The sequence below is a fragment of the Hyperoodon ampullatus genome (assembly GCF_949752795.1).
Source record: "Hyperoodon ampullatus genome assembly, chromosome: 4".
Classification (NCBI taxonomy): domain Eukaryota; kingdom Metazoa; phylum Chordata; class Mammalia; order Artiodactyla; family Ziphiidae; genus Hyperoodon; species Hyperoodon ampullatus.
In genome coordinates, this window is record NC_136917.1 from 30,604,450 (window position 1) to 30,624,678 (window position 20,229).

The following is a 20,229-nucleotide window of genomic DNA, read 5'->3' on the forward strand; positions in this document are numbered from 1 at the left end:
CTGTACTGAAAGGGAAGGAGAATGGGGTGGGTGATGAAGCCAGAGAGGCGAGGAAGGAGGCCTCTGACCCAGTTCCATAAGGATGAAGCAGGCATCCATGGGTGAAAAGGGGGAAGAAGGGTGCTTGGGGCACAGGAAGCAAATGCAAGCACATGAAGAAGAGGGAACCCCAAGGAACTGCAGTCATGAGCTTGGCGAAGTGAGATTGCACACCACACAGCTGAGGCCAGGCTCCACTGCCAGGGGCATGGACTGAGCTGGCAGCTACAGAAGGACCAAAGTAGGAAGTAGAAAAATCTCTCTGGCAGCAGGGAAGAGAAGGTACTGGATGAGGCACTCTGGAACCACATCTATGGCATGGCCTAGGGGGCCTATTATGGGGGTGGGTACAAGGAATTAGCATCAATGGGACTTGGTCCCCAGGGAGCTGGAGGAGAGGGGGAAGAAGTGAGGGTCCTCTCTTAGTGAACCTGGAGAGGACCAGATAGGACCAGTTTAGGGTGGCAAAGACAACAGGTTCAGTTTGGGGCATATTGAGTCTGTAGGGACTTTGGGATGCTCCCAGATGTGGGTCCAGTGGGCACTGGGAAGATGTGGATCTGGAGCTTGGGAAAAGGGGCGGATGCTGGCAGAAGGGATGACGGTAGGTGATAAAACCAGGAGGAGAAAAGGATGGAAGGGGGGCGGGCCTCTGGCGAGCACAATATTTAAGGCCAGGGAACCCGAGAGAGGACAAAAGACCCATAGTCCTCCTGACACCAACACCTTCTACAAGCCTGTCTGAAAGCTCTGGAACATCTAGGCTAATTCCTCCAGTCAGTTCCAAGGTTCTGTCATCCCAGGGACCTCACACATCAAACCACAAGATCATAAGGGGCTTCCAGGACATTACAGGAGTCCTACCTCCTCGTGTATACAAATAAGGATGGATAGTGCCCACAGAAGACACCAGAAAGAAAACCAAGAGAAGTCTCACAAGAACAAAAAAGTAGCAGATGTCTTCGATACAATGTAACTGAATATAATTAGGAAGGAACACCTCAGTGAGAATTCATCCCTTTTCTGATCGTCTGTAAGGAAACAGGATACATCTCTGAAAACAGATTAGCAACAAGAAATCAAGAAAGGCCATCAGAAAACAGGTGGAGCCCTGCCCTCTATCCCTTTGTGTCCAACCACTACCTTTTTCCGCACTGTTAACAAACACGGTTTTTGGAAAGTACCTATGTTTTCCGCATTACCACAAAGGCATAGGAGAGAAGCAAGAACCTCCTGGTAACAGGCAGCGCTTCCTGAACACAAAACAGAAGCCAACCTATAAACCTGATGGGACACCACACCCGTAAGGAACTGAAAGAAAAACTCAGATTTGACGTCAAATTTTAATCCTCATCAGTCTGCCGTGAACTCCAACTGGAGCTCATATCCAGTCTGCACTGGGCAACACGGAACAGCACATCTCGCTCTGCCAGAAACAAAATATGTTTCTAAAACCCCTGAAAGCCACTGGGGCGCTCCCTGGCACCAGGGTCAGCAGAACACGGGAGACCCCTCCTCAAGACACAGGCCAGGGGTTTTGTGCCATCTCATGAACTTTCCGAGAGGGAACCAAGGATTTGTGCCCAGATGAAAATACGACAAAAAGGGCGTATGTATTCAAAAAGGATTCTAGGGCTTCCCTGGTGGCGCAGTGGTTGAGGGTCCGCCTGCCGATGCAGGGGACACAGGTTTGTGCCCGGGTCCGGGAAGATCCCACGTGCCGCGGAGCGGCTGGGCCCGTGAGTCATGGCCGCTGAGCCTGCGCGTCCGGAGCCTGTGCTCCGCAACAGGGGAGGCCAAACAGTGAGAGGCCCGCGTACCGCAAAAAAAAAAAAAAAAAAAAGGATTCTACACGGATGCTGACAAACCCAGTTTCACAAATTTTAAACCCCAGTGATAGGAAACCACCTACAGCAGATTCTCTTTGTTTATGGAAGCTATTTTCTACAATGTTCTCAAGAACACTAATTTGCAAATCCATCAATACCATAACCTTGTTGTATGTGTGTTTCTGTTTAAAAACACCTTATTTAATATACATTGTTGATTCACTAAACACTAGATAGTTCACGCCTGAGCAAAGCTTATCCAGCAAATGTATTTTCTCCGGAAGGTACATCACAGGCTTCTAGTGCTTAGGACCCTAGACAGCACTTCAGAACTATGCATGCGGACCACGGTAAAACAACAAAATCACCAACAAAAAGCACAAGAAAGTGTGAAAAACATGGCACTAAATACATCACAAAAAAGGACATTTTGGGGGAACCTTCCTACACTGTTGGTGGGAATGTAAATTGGTGCAGCCATTATGGAAAACAGTGTGGAGGTTCCTTAAAAAACTAAAAATAGAGTTACCATATGACCCAGCAATCCCACTCCTGGGCATATACCTAGAGAAAACTCTAATTCAAAAAGATAAATGCACCCCAATGTTCACTGCAGCACTATTTACAGTAGCCAAGACATGGAAACAACCTAAATGTCCATCGACAGATGAATGGATAAAGAACATGTGGTGCTTATACACAATGGGATATATTACTCAGCCATAAAAAAAAAGAATGAAATAATGCCATTTGCAGAAACATGGATGCACCTAGAGATTATCATACTAAGTGAAGTAAGTCAGACAAAGACAAATATCATGTGATATCACTTATATGTGGAATCTTTAAAAATGATACAAATGAACTTATATACAAAACAGAAACAGACTCACAAACATCAAAAACAAAGTTATGATTACCAAAGGGAAGGGGGTGGGATAAATTAAGTTTGGGATTAACAGATACACACACTACTGTATATAAAATACACAAACAACAGGGACCTACTGTATAGCTCAGGGAACTATATTCAATACCTTGCAATAATCTATAATGGAAAAGAATCTGAAAAAGAATATATACACATATGTATAACTGAATTACTTTGCTGTACACCAAAAACTAACACAAAATTGTAAACCAACTATACTTCAATTAAAAAAATTTTTTTAAAGGACATTTGTTTTAATCCTTGGGGATTTATGAATTCACAAGAGGAGAGATGCAACAGGAAGGCAAGATGTCACCTTGTTTGATCTGAGCTGAAACATGCATGTCAGATGATTCCAATTTTTTGCCACTTGGTGTATGTCCAGGAATAACCATTAAAGCGCTATTTATTTTGGAGTTACAAATAAATTTTAGTGAATAGGGGAATTCACAAATATGGAATCCAGGAATAATGAGAATCTTATGAGAACTTAGGTTTTCAATTTTAAGAATATTGATCCAATTATAAGATACTTTTAAAATATTTTAAGTTAATTTTTACTGGGGTATAGTTGATTTACAGTATTGTGTTAATTTCTGCTGTACAGCAAAATGAATTGGTTATACATATACATACATCCACTCTTTTTTAGATTCTGTTCCCATACAGGTCATTACAGAGTATTGAGTAAAGTTCCCTGTGCTATACAGGAAGTTATTCTTAGCTATTTATTTTATATATAGTAGTGTGTATATGTCAATCCCAATTTATCCCTCCCCTCCTTCCACCTTGGTAACCGTAAGTTTGTTTTCTGCATCTGGGACTCTATTTCTGTTTTGTAAATAGGTTCATTTGTACCATTTTTTTTAGAGGTATCACCTCACACCACTTAGAATGGTCATCATCAAAAAATATACAAACAATAAATGCTGGAGAGGGTATGGAGAAAAAGGAACCCTCCTACACTGTTGGTGGGAATGTATATTGGTGCAGCCACTATGGAGAACAGTATGGAGGTTTCTTGGAAAACTAAAAATAGAGCTACCATATGATCCAGCAATCCCACTCCTGGGCACATATCCGGAGAAAACCATAATTTGAAAAGATACATGTACCCCAATGTTCACTGCAACACTATTTACAATAGCCAGGACATGGAAGCAACCTAAATGTCCATCGACAGAGGAATGAATAAAGATGTTGTACATATATACAATGGAATATTATTCAGCCATAAAAAAGAACAAAATAATGCCATTTGCAGCGACATGGATGGATCTACAGATTGTCATACTTAGTGAAGTAAGTCAGAAAGAGAAAGACAAACATAAGATACTTTTTAAAGTCTAGAGAAAACTATAGGGATGGAGAAGAATCAGTATTGCCAGGGGTTTGAGGTAGGGATGGCATAACGATAAAGGGATGGCCGGAAGGAGTCTGGGTGGTGATGGATGGGACACTTCTGTATCCCGACTGTGGGGACAGCCACACAACTCTATGCGGGGGCTAAAATGCAAAAACTGTGCACCAAAAAAAGAAGTCAGCTTTAATGTATGACCATTTTAAAAATAAAAATGTTTAAAGATACGCACCAGGCTTCCCTGGTTAGCGCAGTGGTTAAGAATCCGCCTGCCAATACAGGGGACATGGGTTCGAGCCCTGGTCCGGGAAGATCCCACATGCCGTGGAGCAACTAAACCCATGCGCCACAACTACTGAGCCTGTACTCTAGAGCCTGAGAGCCACTGAGCCCACGTGCCACAACTACTGAGTCCACGTGCCACAACTACTGAAGCTCGCATGCCTGGAGCCCGTGCTCCACAACAAAAGAAGCCACCGTAATGAGAGGCCCGCGCACTGCGACAAAGAGTAGCCCCCGCTGTCTACAACTAGAGGAAGCCCGTGCACAGCAACAAAGACCCAACACAGCCAAAAATAAATAAAATAAAAATAAACAAACTTATTTTTTTAAAGTTACACAAGAAAAAATAAACTTTAAAAAAAAGGAAAAAAAATTCATTGGCCAGTACACTTATGTTAAAAAAATTTTTTTTAATAAATAAATAAAGATACACACCAAACTGATAGCGTAGTCATTTCCCAAGACAGAAATGCAATGGTTTTAGGGACAAAGGGGGACACTGGTTTTTTCCTCTCAATACTTTCATAATTTTTTTTGCAATGAGAATGCACTACCTGTTATTATTTTAATTTGAAAATCATAAATACGGCTTTTTAAAGATTTTTTTTTACATGGACCACTTTTAAAGCCCTTACTGGATTTTTTACAATATTGCTTCTGTTTTATGTTTTGGTTTTTTGGCCGGGAGGCATGTGGGACCTTAGCTCCCCTACCAGGGATCGAACCCGCATGCCCTGCATTGGAAGGGGAAGTCTTAACCACTGGACCACCAGGGAAGTCCCATAAATATGGTTTTTAATTTGCAAAACATAACTCAAGCCACCCGGATGTGTTCCTAATAGAAATTAACATAAGGGGAGTTCTCAAGAGAACATCTCATAGCAGATACCACTTTCTTTTGGTACTAGAGACAGGGCCAAGAGCACAGAATCCTCATTCAATGCCAAGAAGACTGTTTAAACAAATAAATCCAAAGATCGCACACACACACACAAACACACACACAAGGAGGGAATATCACTGTTATTTTCTCACCATCGGAACCCATACACTCAGCACAGCAAAAGGTATAAATTTCTTTAATACAGCTTGCTCTGTACAGGGGAAAACACAGCATCCCTGGGCGTTTCATTTAACTTGATTCATTCAAAGTTGTATCAGGGACCACACAAGCTATGAGGTATGTCATCATGATCCTCAAGAAGTTTGTTCTAAGTCAGGAGTTGGCAAACTCTGGAAAGGGCCCAAGTGTAAATATTGTTGGGAGCCACGCGATCACAACTATTCAACTCTGCCTTTAGAGCACAAAAGCAGCTACAGATGATGCATGAACGAATGGGCATGGCTGCGTGCCAGTAAAACTTTATTTACAAAAAAAACTGGTGCGGGTGGGCAGGATTTGGCCCCTGTTCTAGATAAAGGCTTTGACCACATATGAATTAAAAACTGAGTGAGACAGAGAGAGTCAAGAGTAGGGAATGGCCCTCTGTGAAGAAGGGCCTAATACCTTAGTCCAGGAAAGGAGCAGAGGAAAGGAAGAAAGAGGACGGGAGAAGTCAGACACAGGTGAAAACTCACCAGGAGACCGTGCCTTCCAGTGGGAGGCAAAACCCAGAGAAGTCAACTGGGGTGAGGCTACAATTGGGAGGTGAGGGATGACCTTCTCTAGAGCCATGGGCAAAGCGATGGAGACACAAGCCAGATGCCGTGGGCAGAGCAGTGGGGGAAAGGTGAGAGAGCAAGGGCGGTGGGGACCCGTTGGAGGGGAGGCTCGGCAGGGGAAGGCGAGAGGTAAGTGGTGAGTAACGGGGCCCAGGGGAGTATTGAGTGTTTATAGGCTGAAAACAGAAAGGCTCCTGGGTGGATGGAGATCCCTGAACAAACAGAGGGGAGAGAGCAGGGGACCCAGGTGGGTAAGTGTCCTAGAGAAGGAAAAAGGTATCTCCCCAAATGCAGAGATTCTCAACTCAGGAAAGTTGGTAATGTCTGGAGACACTTCTGGTGGTCATGACTTGGAGAGGGGAATTGCTACTGGCGTCTAGAGATGAGGAATGGTGCTCAACATCTTAAAATACACAGGACAGCCCCCTGCAACCAAGAACTATCCAACCCCATGTGTCGAGAGCACAGAAGTCGAGAGGTTCTGCTCTAATCAAAAAAGAAAGGAAGTCGGGCTTCCCAGGTGGCACAGTGGTTGAGAGTCCGCCTGCCGATGCAGGGGACACGGGTTCGTGCCCCGGTCCGGGAAGATTCCCACATGCCGCGGAGCGGCTGGGCCCGTGAGCCATGGCCGCTGAGCCTGCGCGTCCGGAGCCTGTGCTCCGCAACGGGAGAGGCCATAACAATGAGAGGCCCGTCTACCGCAAAAAAAAAAGAAAGAAAGAAGGGAAGTCAACGATGGAGTGGAGTGAGGTGGGGACCCCAGGGGGCTCACCCCAATGACCTCTATGAGTAAGCGAGGCAGGGGAGGGGTGGGTCACCAGGAGGGAAGCAAAGACTGGGAAGAACCCCGGGGAGGTGACCCAGCGAGCGGAAGCTCTGCTCTAAGGGTCCCGGAGCACACAAGAGAATACACAGGAGAAACATCCAGTGAGATCTGAAAGCAACATCTCACACCTCAACTAAACAACTCACTGCCCACCCCTCCACCCCCGCTGAAACTCTGTGGGTTTTCACTGTAATTAATCCCACTTCACCTTCATTCTCTGACTTTGCAATGCCCCGGGTCATCTCGGGCCAGAGCGGGATCAACCCGAGGAGAAATGGAGGGGAAAGCCATTGCCCAGTTCAGCCAAGCCACAGAGACTCCATGGGGGGACAAAGTGGGATGGCACATACCATGTGACATCTGAGTCCTCAGTCCTTAAAAATCCCATTGATTTCCCTCTACCCCACCCTCACCCCAGCCAAAATGCCATATTGGTTGCTGCTGGAGATAAGCCGTCTGTAAAGTTTCACGCCCCTCCCCAAACCTTCAAAGGGCATCACATGTCATCTATTCAGTAGTATTTTGTTAACCTTTACCACAGGGGTGAGGAGGCTCAGACTCCAAAGAAGAACCTTTTATTAAGAAACCTTTTATTAACAGACTGGGGTTCTAATCTCAGCTCTGCCATCTCGTCAAAGTTCCTCACCTTCCAAAAGGACAATAAACCTTACCTCCGAGCACTGTGGTAGGATTAACTGAGATTACCTATGCAAAGTGTATAGAACAGCACCCGCTGAGTGTTTGCTTATATTCTCGTAATTTAGGAGTTATTTGGAGAATAAAGCAGCTGTGACTTGGACTCCTGGGGAGGACAGGAAGGATAGGAGTGGAATCTAGAACAAATATTTATCAAATACCTACTAGGTGCCAGGGACTGCTCTAGGCTCTGGAAATGTAGCGGTGAACGAAAGAAACATAAACCTCTGCCCTTGTGGAAACTGTAAACAAGTAAGAAGCGGAAAATCCATCTACGGACCCCTGAAAGCCCAGGCACAAATCCACCATTAATTACCAAAGCTACCAGGAACAGAGAAGCAAGGAAACATACAGGGGTGAGCACGCACACACATACGCAAAGCCTAACAACTGGTCTCGGACTTTTTTAACAAGACCCTAAACCAGCTGCCACCCTTCCTTCATGGAGCACCCACTGTATACCAGGGAGCTTGGAGACAGTGCCTAACTGGCAAAGGTGCTCAGCAAACCCGGTTTGTCAACTCCAGAGCCTGCGTGTGCTTTCTCACATCCCTGGCTCACCGTCAGGGAACTCAGGAGCTTCGGTTTCTTCCCTCCTTGACCCCTTCCTCATCATGACTGATCTCCTTTTATGGCGAAATCTGAAGAAGTAACCCAATAGATATTTTGAAGGCAGGGCCTCAGCCATCATGGTGGGAAACCCCAGCTATATTCTCTTAAACGATTCTTCCGTCCTTGACCTGCAGCCAGGAAGACCTGCTGTCAAGCCCAAGAAGGATGCTGGGATTTGCCTCTGGTGGCTGCCAGCACAGGGACACTCAGGAGGGAGGCTTTGGGGTCTGGAATGACCACAGGTTATAGACCTCCCGGAGCTGACAGGTAAAACGGCAGAGGAGGGAGGTTATTAGGGGGACATGGGCCGTGGGCAGCAGTCCAGAGCCTTGGGCCCTGGCACCACTGGAGAGGTTCGTTTTTCCCCTCTGGCACTGACTTTGGGGCAAGTGAGTTATGTGTCCTTCCCGAGCCTCAGTTTACGCCCTACAAAATGGACCAACAACGGTATCAGCCTCGAGAGGCCGCCGCAAAGGTCCAGAAAGAGGGACTTCCCTGGCGCTCCAGTGGTTAAGACTTCCCCTTCCAATGCAGGGGGTGCGGGTCCGATCCCTGGTCGGGGAGCTAATATCCCATATGCCTAGCGGCCAAAAAACCAAAACGTGAAACAGAAGCAACATTGTAACAAATTCAATACAGACTTCAAAATGGTGCACATCAAAAAAATCTCAAAAAAAAAAAAAAAAAAAAAAAAGGTCCAGAGAGATAAGACCGACCAGCTCGTGGCATTTGGTGACACTAACTACAATAATCATTAAAGCCGACACTACCTCTGCTACTACAACTGCGCTGTTGCCAAGGCGCTAGAGTTTGCCGCCCGATATCTGGAAACAGAACCCAAGAGTGTAAACATGGACCTGAAGTCGGGGTAGCCATGGGTCTAGATACGAGGAAGGGGTGGGGGGGTGGGATTCTACAGTTCCCCGCCCCGGGCAGCGTCACCTACCAGCAGGGACCCCCAAGGGACGCCCTCCCCAGTCCGTCACCCTCGACTCTGGCTCCAAACCGTCTGTACCTCGGGAATTTGGCTGTCCGAGAGTGTCCAATAACCCCACTTCTCGGAGGCGACTCAGGACGCGTGTCCCGTCTCCGGAGCCAGTTGGGCTCGGGGAGGTCCAGGCACGGCACAGGTCCGAGGAGCGCTCGGGGGAGGCGCCCGCGGAGGGGCGAGCACTGGGGCAAGGTTCCTCCAGCCCGGGGCCCGCACGCGGAGCGTGGAGCCGCGAGCCCAGGCGGGCAAAGGCCAAGGTCAGCGGCTTCCCGCCCCCCGCGAGGCTGGAGCTACCGTCCCGGCCACCCGCCCTCCCACGGAGGAGGGCTCTCAGTCCGCAGCAGGGGTTCCATTTTGGCAAAGGGTCCCCTCCCCACCGCGCTGGTCCCCGCCCACTCCCGGACCCCCAGACTCACCCTCTCCAGGGTACAGGTGGCCCGCGGCGCCCACCAGCAGCGCGGCAACGGCCACCAGCAGCGGCACGGCCGCCGCCCCCCGCCTGCCCCCGGCGCCCATGGCTACGGGAGCGCGGGGTCCGGATGGATCAGAGCGCGCGGCGCCGGCCCGAGGGGTGCATGCTCCAAAGCAGCCGCCCGAGAGGCGCTGGGGGCCGCGCGTCCTTCTCTTCCACGCGGGCGGCCCAGGGGCCGCAGCCTCCGCCCGGGAGGGTCCTTGAAACAGCCCCAGGAGGGGTGAGCGGCCTCCGCCGCTGCAAATCCGGCAGCGCGGCCCGGTGGAGGCGGCCCCGACTCCGGGCCACCGCGGCCCGGGCCCCGTCCCGCGATCTCAGGGCCCCGAGCCCGGCGCTGCGCCCCTGCCTCCCGGCTCTCGGCCCCGAGCGCTCGGGGGCTCAGATCTTCGGACGCGCAGACAAACGGACGCTCGGACAGGCGGGCGGGCACCTGGGCAGGCGGGTGGCGAGCGGGCGGCGGGAGCGAGGGCTGCTCGGCCCGTAAACAACGCGGCCCGTCAGCTGGGCCCCGTGCGGGCCGCGGGAAAAGGCGGCGCGGATTCGGATTCGGAAGGGACTCGGCGCCCGGGAGAGGCCCGAGAAGGGTAGAGGGAGGACCAGCAGGGGGGGAGGCGCCACCCCGCCCCACCCGCCAGCGTCCCTATCCTGGGCCCCGCGCTGGAGGCCCCCGGCGCGCCCTAGCCGAGGGGGCGCCACAGATCCCTGCCCAGCCGGAGCGCCCCTTCCAGCCCCGTGACTCCCGTCTCCGAGTCTGGGGGCGCCCCAGATGCCCGACCCAGCGAGACGGATCCTGTGTTTAACGTTTTGCTATTTTGTTCATCATGGGACTTTGGAAAATTCATTTTGATTTTTTAAAAATATTGCATTAAAATATTGTTTATCAAGGTTACTCGGTTTTTTGTTACTCCCTTAAATGTTGCGCTCGCCTCCCCCTCGTCCCAGTCCCGCCAGCGAGTCTGGTCCTCGCGGGAGCCCTGTCCTACCCCGAGTGCTCCCCCGCCCAGCGCCAGGCCCCTGGGGACAGCCACGTGCACGCGCGCCCCGTGCGTTCAATGTACTGGTGGCCTGGGCCCCTCCGCGCGGTCTGTGGTTCAAGTTGGAGAAATGACCCCTTGGAGAATGTGCAGAACCTCGCAAAAGTGCAAACCAGGCGGTGGAGATCTTGGATATGACACAAGTGGACACACGCAGTTTTTCAATACTGTAGACCCAGAGTCCTCTCTCTGGATCAGCCTCACCTGTATGATGCATGTAAACAATACCTGCAGGTCAGATTTGGGGAGTTGCAGGAGAAATAAGGTATGACAAAGCACCCATCACAACTCTTGCCTGAGGGCATTCGTTCTTTCTCTCTATTCAACAAATATTAATTTGCCAGGAGCTGGGCCCAATGTCCTTTTAATTCAAACCTATTCCTGCCTTCCAGCCTCTCCAGTGTCTGGCTTCACCTCTCTGTCCCAATGAGCCTTCCCTGACCACACTTTGCAAACGCTCCCCATCCCTTCCTCCCTTTGTTCCCCTCCCTGTTCTTGACAGCACGCCAGTATCCCTACCTGAAATTCTGAGTTCTTGTGTGTCTTTACCCTTCCCCAGGAAGGCAGAAATCTTGTCCGTCTTGTTCACTGTTTTATACTCGGTGCCTGACATATCCATTGCTTAATAAATATTTGTTGAATGGAAGAATCAACACGCAGTAAGTAATGCGGATTTGCAGGGAGCAAAATAAACACCATCCATTTCCTTGTAGACCTCACAATCCAGTGGGGGAGAAGGCCATTAATTATACATCAGATGTGTTATAAGGTGCGGTGGGGAGACACTGAAGGATCCTCCGAAGAAGTGATTTTTGGACTGAAATCTGAGGATGAGGAGGAACCAGCCCAAGGAAACAGCAGGGAAGTGTTCCAGGTAGAGGGAACAGCATGTGCAAAGGCCCAGAGGAGGACAGGCCGGTGTTCTCACAACTGAACCAGGCATTGTAGCTGGAGCACAGAAAGAAAAGAGGGGAAGCTGAGCTAGACAGGGTAGAATCTTGATATGCCATGTGAAGGGCTGTCCCCACCACCACCTTTATCCTGAAAGCAACGGGGATGCATTAGAGGGTTTACACCGAAAGGTTAACACAATCAGATTTTCTTTCCAATAATATCTCACTGTGGACAATGGGGCAAGAACGGACCCTCGGAGAACAGACAAGAGGCAACTGCCGTCCCAGAGTACCAAGAATTGTGGGTCTGATCAATGTTGTTCCCCTTCTTTGAGGGGCTTCCTTCTGATCCACAGGGGCCCCCAAAAGCCACCAACAATTCCAGGCCAGGGGCATTTGCTGAAATTCCAGGGGACATGATGCTCTCTGGAAATCTTTCAGGACGCAAGACTTCCATGTTGGGTAAAAAGTCAAGAGAATCATTGTAGTTGTGACTTGCTGGATGGAAATGAAGACACACCCACTTCCCGAAAAAAACTCATTGTTTCTTTTGTAAACCACTGTGCCCCCCAAAAAAATACAATCATCTAAAAGTTGAAAGTCAACCTCTGCCTTTTATTAAAATCAATAGAATGGAAGTAGAAAATCACCATTTGCTAATCTCCAAAATAATTGGTTCTGGCAAGAGCCATCCACGAATGCTAAGTGATAGTTGGAAGTCTGAAAAGTAACAGGGTATTTCCCGCGGTCTGCAAGTATCTCTCTGCAGAACGCTTGTCAATAATAAAAGAAAGGAAAAATAGTAGCTTCATGGAGGAGAAAGCTGGCTTAACTAAATGATCGAAGTTGCTCTTGGATTTTCTTCTGTAATAAAAGATATTACTGGAGCAATTGGGGAAGACTGAAAAGGGTGTGTCAATTTGACAATGGTATTGTATCAATATTAATTTTGATCATTGTACTGAAGTGATGTAACAGAATGTCCCTGGCTTTAGGAAATACACACTGAATGAAGTATGTAGGGGTTAAGGAGTATAATATCTGCAACTTACTCTCAAATGGTTCAGAAAACAAAAATGAGACAGAGACGGAACAAAGCAGATATGATAGAAAGTGTGATAAAATTGGTAAATCTGGTTAAAAGTGTGCATATAAGGATTGATTGTACTATTCGTGCAGCTTTTCTGGAAGTCTGACATCATGTCAAAATTAAAAGTTTTTAAAGTTTTGAAAAACCATTTGGGACTTTTTGTTTGGCTTTGTTTTTCTTAGATTGGCTTTGGTCTGATATTTAAGCACACCATACTTTGAAGGCATGATGTAATGAGAGAGATCTTTTCATCTTTCATGAATATAAACACCAAATACTCTACTTTTGTTGTCCATCAAGGAGGGCTAAGGGAGGCCCACCACCACCCTGCTGGGGTCTTCCTTTAGCCGGTCCCTCTGGGACAATCTCCCTCAATCTAGCAGTTTTCTGTTACATTAAAGCAGGAAACCAAATGTAAATCCTGACTCCTGTGTTGTCATGGAAACCTGCTTTAATACATTACATTTAGGAGTGGGGGGGAGAAAACTGCAAACTGATTTCACTTGTGAATAACAGTGCAAAAACACAGCAGTGAGAATTTACCAACAGAATCAGGCAGAAGATTGAAAGAACACAACACCTATACCAGGATTAAGTGGACCTTGGGCCAGGAGGGCAAAGATGGTTCAATGCTAGGAAGTCTTGTCATCAAGATCACAGTATTCGTAGGTCCAAGGAGAGAAGGTACAAGAACATCTCCATGCTACTAAAAATGTATTTGATGAATTCCATAGCCATTCAAAAATGAAACCATAAGACTCTGCAATTTGGAAATTTTGTTTTATAATTGCAAAGTAAGGAAAATCTCTTTAAGCAAGATGCAAATCCCAAATGTAAAATCTAAAAATAGGGACTTCCCTGGTGGCGCAGTGGTTAAAAATCCACCTGCCAATGCAGGGGACATGGGTTCGAGCCCTGGTCCGGGAAGATCCCACATGCCACAGAGCAACTAAGCCTGTGCACCGCAACTACTGAGCTCGAGTGCTGCAACTACTGAAGCCCGCATACTTAGAGCCCGTGCTCCACAATAAGAGAAGCCACTGCAATGAGAAGCCCGCACACTGCAATAAAGAGTAGCCCCCGCTCGCTGCAACTAGAGAAAGCCCACGCACAGCAGCAAAGACCCAACACAGCCAAAAATAAAATTTAAATAAATAAAATAAAATCTAAACACAACAAATCTGGCTATGAAAAAAATAAGTTACATGAATAGTAAAAAAAAATCCATGCATAAAGTTGAACGTCAGATTTTTTAAAGTGAGAAAAATATATGCAACTTAAGTGACAGATAAAGGGCATGCATTATAAGATCTTACATAATATATAATACATAATACTAATTTTTTCAGTGAGAAAAAAAAGCCCAAACTCTTATTTGCCAAAATAAAAATGGAAAAGGACATGAATAGGCAGCTCACAGGAACAGACCACTGAAAAGAAAAAAAGAAAGAATACCAAAGGTATTCAAACATATAAAAGGATGTTCAGCCTTCTTCATAGTTAGAGATATGCCCATGTCATTTTCACTGAGTTTGCCAACCGTCAGGAAAACGGGCAACACAATGTGAAGATTTGTGAGAATACATTCTCATCAACACTGGTATAAATGAGTTCAACTAAGGGGTGTGGCAGCAGGGAGATTTGGCAAAGACTTTCAACATGTAAATTGCATTGATGCTTTTCCCCACTGGCCTCACTTCTAGGAAATTATATGCTGCACAAATATCCTCCCATGGGTGTAAAAAGAAGTATTCTCAAAGATAATCATTGCAGCACAACCTGGAATCACACTAAATGAATTTTCCCCCCAAGAAACAGGGAGACCTCTACAGTCTCCTCAAAATGCCTCATCAATTCAAATATTTCAATTTTTCCTTGTTCTTTCTCTCTCTTTTCTTTCTCCTCTGATACCACTCACATATGATTTGCATTGACAAGTTATAGTAACTCATAATATTCTCATATTTTTTCCTGGGTTTTATTTTTCCTTTGGGGGAACTTTGAGGATATAAAGGCGGGGTGTGAAATTGGTATAAGACAACAGACATCCTGTGCTTACACAGCTTGATGTCTGCCCATCCTGGTCTCATGGGGGTTTATTTCAACACTTCCACATAGCTCTGTTATTCGTAAAGTCTTCATTTCTGACCCTTATTCAAATACACTGGGCTATTGTTTTCATTTGCTTTTTCTTATTGTGGTAAAATACACATAACATAGAATTTACCATTGAAACCATCTTAAAGTGTACAATTCAGTTACATTCAGTACAATGTTGTGCAACTTTTACCACTACCTTGTTCCAAATTTTTTTTTCTTCACCCCGAACAGAAACTCCATACCCATTAAGCAATCACTTTTCATTTTCCCTCCCCTCAACCCCTGGCAACTGCTAATCTACTTTCTGTCTATACAGATTTGCCTATCCTGGACATTTCCTATAAGAGGGATCATATATTATGTGACCTTGTGACTTTCACTACTTAGCATAATAGTTTTCAAGGTTCATCCATATTGTAGCATGGATTAGTGCTTCATTCTTTTTTTATAGTTGAATGACATTCCATTATCAATAAATGTGGATATGGGGCCTCCCTGGTGGCGCAGTGGTTGAGAGTCCGCCTGCCGATGCGGGGGATGCGGGTTCGTGCCCCGGTCTGGGGGGATCCCATATGCCGCGGAGCGGCTGGGCCCGTGGGCCATGGCTGCTGAGCCTGCGCGTCCGGAGCCTGTGCTCCGCAACGGGAGAGGCCACAACAGTGAGAGGCCCGCATACCACAAAAAAAAAAAAAAAAAAAAAAAAAAAAAAAAAAAAAAAAAAAAAAAAAATAAATGTGGATATGGATTTTGAATCCTCAGACCTATTCCATGATCCCATTTTGCACCTACACTTGAAACCACACTTTCTGAAATGTACAGCATGGCTGAGTTGCAACCCATGGGAATTTTTGAGTGTTGGGCTTCTCCTGGTTTCTGATGCTATTGGGGCCATTGTCCAAACTGAGGCTTCATCTTAACCAGTTTCAGAGAATTTAGATTGTGACTGGACCTGACAAATAAAATGCTTAGGAGATGGATAAGCTTCCGAGACGAACTATTTGTACCTGAATAAGACAAAAATATTAAGGAAGTACTGCCAACTAAATCTAAAAGGATTAACACTGTGGTGTTTGCCTCTCCTTCTGCCTCCTGGCCTCCTCCCAATGTAGTTTTCAAGAAAGATGAAAGACGGGATGAAACTCAAGTAAAATATTTTTATTTCTCAGAAACATTTCCTTTCATTGTTGCAATGTCCAGGACTCTTCTCTACTGGCTTAGAGTGACAGTTACCCAAATCTAGATGGAAAAATATACACATAAAAATTATAATTGAAAGAAAACTGTTTCCCAGACTCACAGACATAGAGAACAGACATGTGGTTGCCAAGGGGGAGGGATAGAGTGAGAGTTTGGAGTTAGGAGATGCAAGCTATTATATATAGAATGGGTAAACAACAAGGTCCTACTGTATAGCACAAGGAACAATATTCAATATCCTGTGATAAACCATAATGGAAAAGAATATGTAAAAGAATGTATATATGTGTTTAACTGAATCACTGTGCTGTACAGCAGAAAGGAACACAACATTGTAAATCAACTATACTTCGATTAAAAATAAAGTAAAATAAAATAACTGTTTTCTAACATAAATATAATAATGGAAAAATATTCTGTGGGGTTCTGTGACCTTTTTAGAAAACAATGAGTTAAATCCACAGGTACAGAGATGACAAAATCTCCAAGATGCATAGTATTACACAAAAAGAATTAAGTGAAGAATAGGGTAAATGGAGTGCTATCATTTGCATTTTAAAAGGGGAGTAAACTACAGCCACACAAATTAGCATATACACATTCACAGATGTGAATGATTTCGCAGGAAATATCTCTCAAAGAAGACACAGGAGCTGGTAATCCTTTTTTATCTGTTTGGATTGTTTTAACCATGTATGTGCATTCCCTTTTCAAAAATCAGCATAAGACAGAGACTTTTTTCAGAATAGCATCATCATGTCTACGAAGAGAAATAAAATAAAATACAGAGGAAAAAATTTAACAGCAATAGCTCTGACCCGTATTTTTAAAAAAACTGTAGTACTTTTTAAGGGGTCATAAAATAAGACTTGAGTAAATAAATAAATATGCCTTATTTCTGGATAAGAAAACGGAGTGTTGTCTAAGGGCCACCCCTCCCCCTCCAAGAAAATAATTTACAGATCCAATTTAAATCAAAATCTGTATCTAAAAGATTATAGGGGGCTGGACTTCCCTGGTGGCACAGTGGTTAAGAATCTGCCTGCCAATGCAGGGGACACGGGTTAGAGCCCTGGTCTGGGAAGATCCCACATGCTACGGAGCAACTAAGCACATGCGCCACAACTACTGAGCCTCCGCTCTAGAGCCCGCGAGCCACAACTACTGAAGCCGCGCGCCTAAAGTCGGTGCTCCGCAAGAGAATCCACCGCAATGAGAGGCCCCCGCTCGCTGCAACTAGAGAAAGCCCGTGGGCAGCAACAAAGATACAACGCAGCCAAAAATAAATAAAATAAAATAAAATAAATTTACTTTAAAAAATGAAATAATGCCATTTGCAGCAACATGGATGGACCTAGAGATTATTATACTAAGTGAAGTAAGCCAGAAAGAGAAAGACAAATACCATATGATAACACTTATATGTGGAATCTAAAATATGACACAAATGAACGTACCTACAAGACAGAAACAGACTCCCAGACATAGAGAACAGACTTGTGGTTGCCAAGGTGGAGGGGGGTGGGGGAGGGATGGATTGGGAATTTAAAATTAGCAAATGTAAAGTATTATATATAGGATGGATAAACAGCAACGTCCCACTGTATAGCACAGGGAACTGTATTCAGTATCCTGTGATAAACCATAATGCAAAAGAATCTGAAAAAGAATGAATATATGTTTATGTATAACTGAATCACTTAGCTGTACAGCAGAAATTAACACAACATTGTAGATCAACTCTACTTAAATAAAATAAATTTTTAAAAATAAATAAAATAAAATGGAAAGCATGGGGGAGGGATGTTTTGAGGGCACCGTTCAAGTCCACTGTGCCACTTATTTGAGTGCAATCTTGGACAAGTCCCTTCATGTCTCTGGACCTCAATTGTGCAATAGCCTCATCTTTAAAACGGCACCTACCTTGTACCTTCATTCTGCAAATATTGAGCTCCTACCGTGGGCCAAGACTGGGGATCTAGAGGTGAAACTAGAGCCGTTAAAACTCCCTTTTTCTCATACAGCAGTGCAGGGAGACACACAATAAGCAAAATATGTGACTGACATATACAGACTCAGTCAGACTGGGATGTATGCTGTGGAGAAAAATGAAAATGGGATAGAAGTTACCAGTGGGTGAGAAAGAGGGGAAATTTTCAATAGGAGGCCTTCTCTGGTATGACAACATTTGAGCAAAGATCAGAAGGGAGTGGCGGCAGATCTCGTGTGGGTATGTGGAGGAAAGGCATACGAGGAAGAGGGCACAGCCTGTGTAATGGCCCTGAGGCAGGATGATGACTGGCATGTTGGAGGAACAGAGGGAGGCTGGTGGGGCTGAAGCTGAGTGAGCAAGTGAGCAGAGATATCAGACAGGTAAGGAGTGATACTCATATACCCCAGAGTCGCATAGCTCATCATGAGGAGTTCAGATCCAACTCCTATGTCATCATGGGGATTAAATGAGTTGGTACAGGCCATGCACTTCACACAGAGTCGGCCATATAGCAAATGTTCAGCCAACACCAGCCAAGGATTCTTTCTCGAGACCATCAGCAAAAAACAAAATGGAGCCTTCTGTAAATTGCATTGGAAAATGGACCATCATAAACGGTCCCAGTAATAAAATAACTATCTCCCACCAGCGCATATCAGATTACCAACAGCCAAGAAAACTCCTAGAACACAGTCTCAGCTGTTCTCCAAGTGGCCCGACCTCTGAGTCCAAGGAGTGAGTCCATCTGAGTCCTCAAGGCATGTTCCCATCCCAGGAGAACCCAAAGTTCAGTTTTGAATTCACATCCTCCTTCTATCCATCAGGCAAGCCCCTAACAAGCAGAGGCTGAAAACCCAACTCCATTCTGAGTAAGTTCCCACACACCCAGACTGCCCTGCCCTCAATGGAAAGACACTTCTCTCTCCTTGGCTGAGAAATGTGACTATATTCAAGGGCACAGGAAAAAAAAAGAAATAAAATGATTCCAAGTGGGGTGTTCATTCAGTTAGGAGAGGTTTTCTGTTGACATTTTGGGCAGGATAATTCCTTGCATAGGGGCTGTCCTGTGCATTGTAGGATGTTTAGCAGCATCCCTGGCTTCCACGCACCAGAGGTCAGTAGCACTCTCCTTTCCAGGTGTCAACAATGTCACCAGACATGGCCAAATGTTCCCTGGGAGGCAAAATGACCACCAGGTGAGAACCACTGTATTAGGATAGTGCCAGCTGCTATAACAAATAAACCCCAATGTTTTTGTTCTTCCTTGCTCATGTATGTGACTGTTTATTTCTAGACCTCAGTTTCCACATCTGTAAAATGGGTATTCTGGGTTGATGGATGATGATTCAGGGATGTAACCCCCTTCCATCTTGTGCCATCCCTAGGATCTCTGCACATGTTTGCAGTAGCATCCCTTGAAAGGCAGGGGGAGGGAAGGAACAACCCAACTGTCCATCAGCAGGGGACTAGGTAAATAAACACTAAACAAGATTCAAGTCATAGAAGAAGGGTTGGTTTTTGTACAAGGCTTTATGGGCACACAGTCACGCTCATTCATCTTTTATACTGTCTGTGACTGTTTTTGTGCTAAAGCAGAAGAGTTTTAATTGCGACAGAGACCATTTGGTCCATAAGGCCTTAATATTTACTCTCCTTCCCTTAAAGAAAAATTTGCAAAGTCCTGCTGTGGAATATACCCTCTTTAAAAGTAGTAGAATCTGGGACAAAGTGAGAGCGTGGCATTGACATGTATACATTGCTAAATGTAAAATAGATAGCTAGTGGGAAGCAGCCGCACAGCTCAGGGAGATCAGCTCGGTGCTTTGTGACCACCTAGAGGGGTGGGATAGGGCGGGTGGGAGGGAGACACAAGAGGGAGGGGTTATAGGGATATAAGTATATGTATAGCTGATTCACTTTGTTATACAGCAGACACTAACACAACAATGTAAAGCAGTTATACTCCAATAAAGATGTTAAAAAAAAAAGTAGTGGGACTTCCCTGGTGGTCCAGTGGGTAAGACTCAGGGGGCCCGGGTTCGATCCCTGGTCAGGGAAATAGATCTAGCATGCATGCCGCAACTAAGACCTGGCGCAGCCTAAATAAATAAATAAATAATAAAAGTAGCACGATAAATCTTGTTTTCCAGGTAATGACATGGAAAGATGAACGCTATCTATTACTATGTTTTTTTTAAAGTTGTAAAAATTATGCATCGTAC

General features: G+C 45.7%; 1 protein-coding gene across 2 annotated transcripts in view; it reads right to left on the minus strand.

Annotated features, from left to right (window-relative positions):
* INSR (insulin receptor) overlaps positions 1-9,744 on the minus strand; it is a gene marked incomplete at both ends in the record, with an annotated part of 130,321 nt that extends 120,577 nt beyond the window's left edge. For both annotated transcript variants that reach the window (XM_079701687.1, XM_079701686.1), the window contains one exon: positions 9,645-9,744. In XM_079701687.1, the coding sequence (XP_079557813.1) occupies positions 9,645-9,744 (100 nt within the window). The remainder of the gene's footprint in view (positions 1-9,644) is intronic.
* Between the last annotated feature and the right edge of the window lie 10,485 nt (positions 9,745-20,229).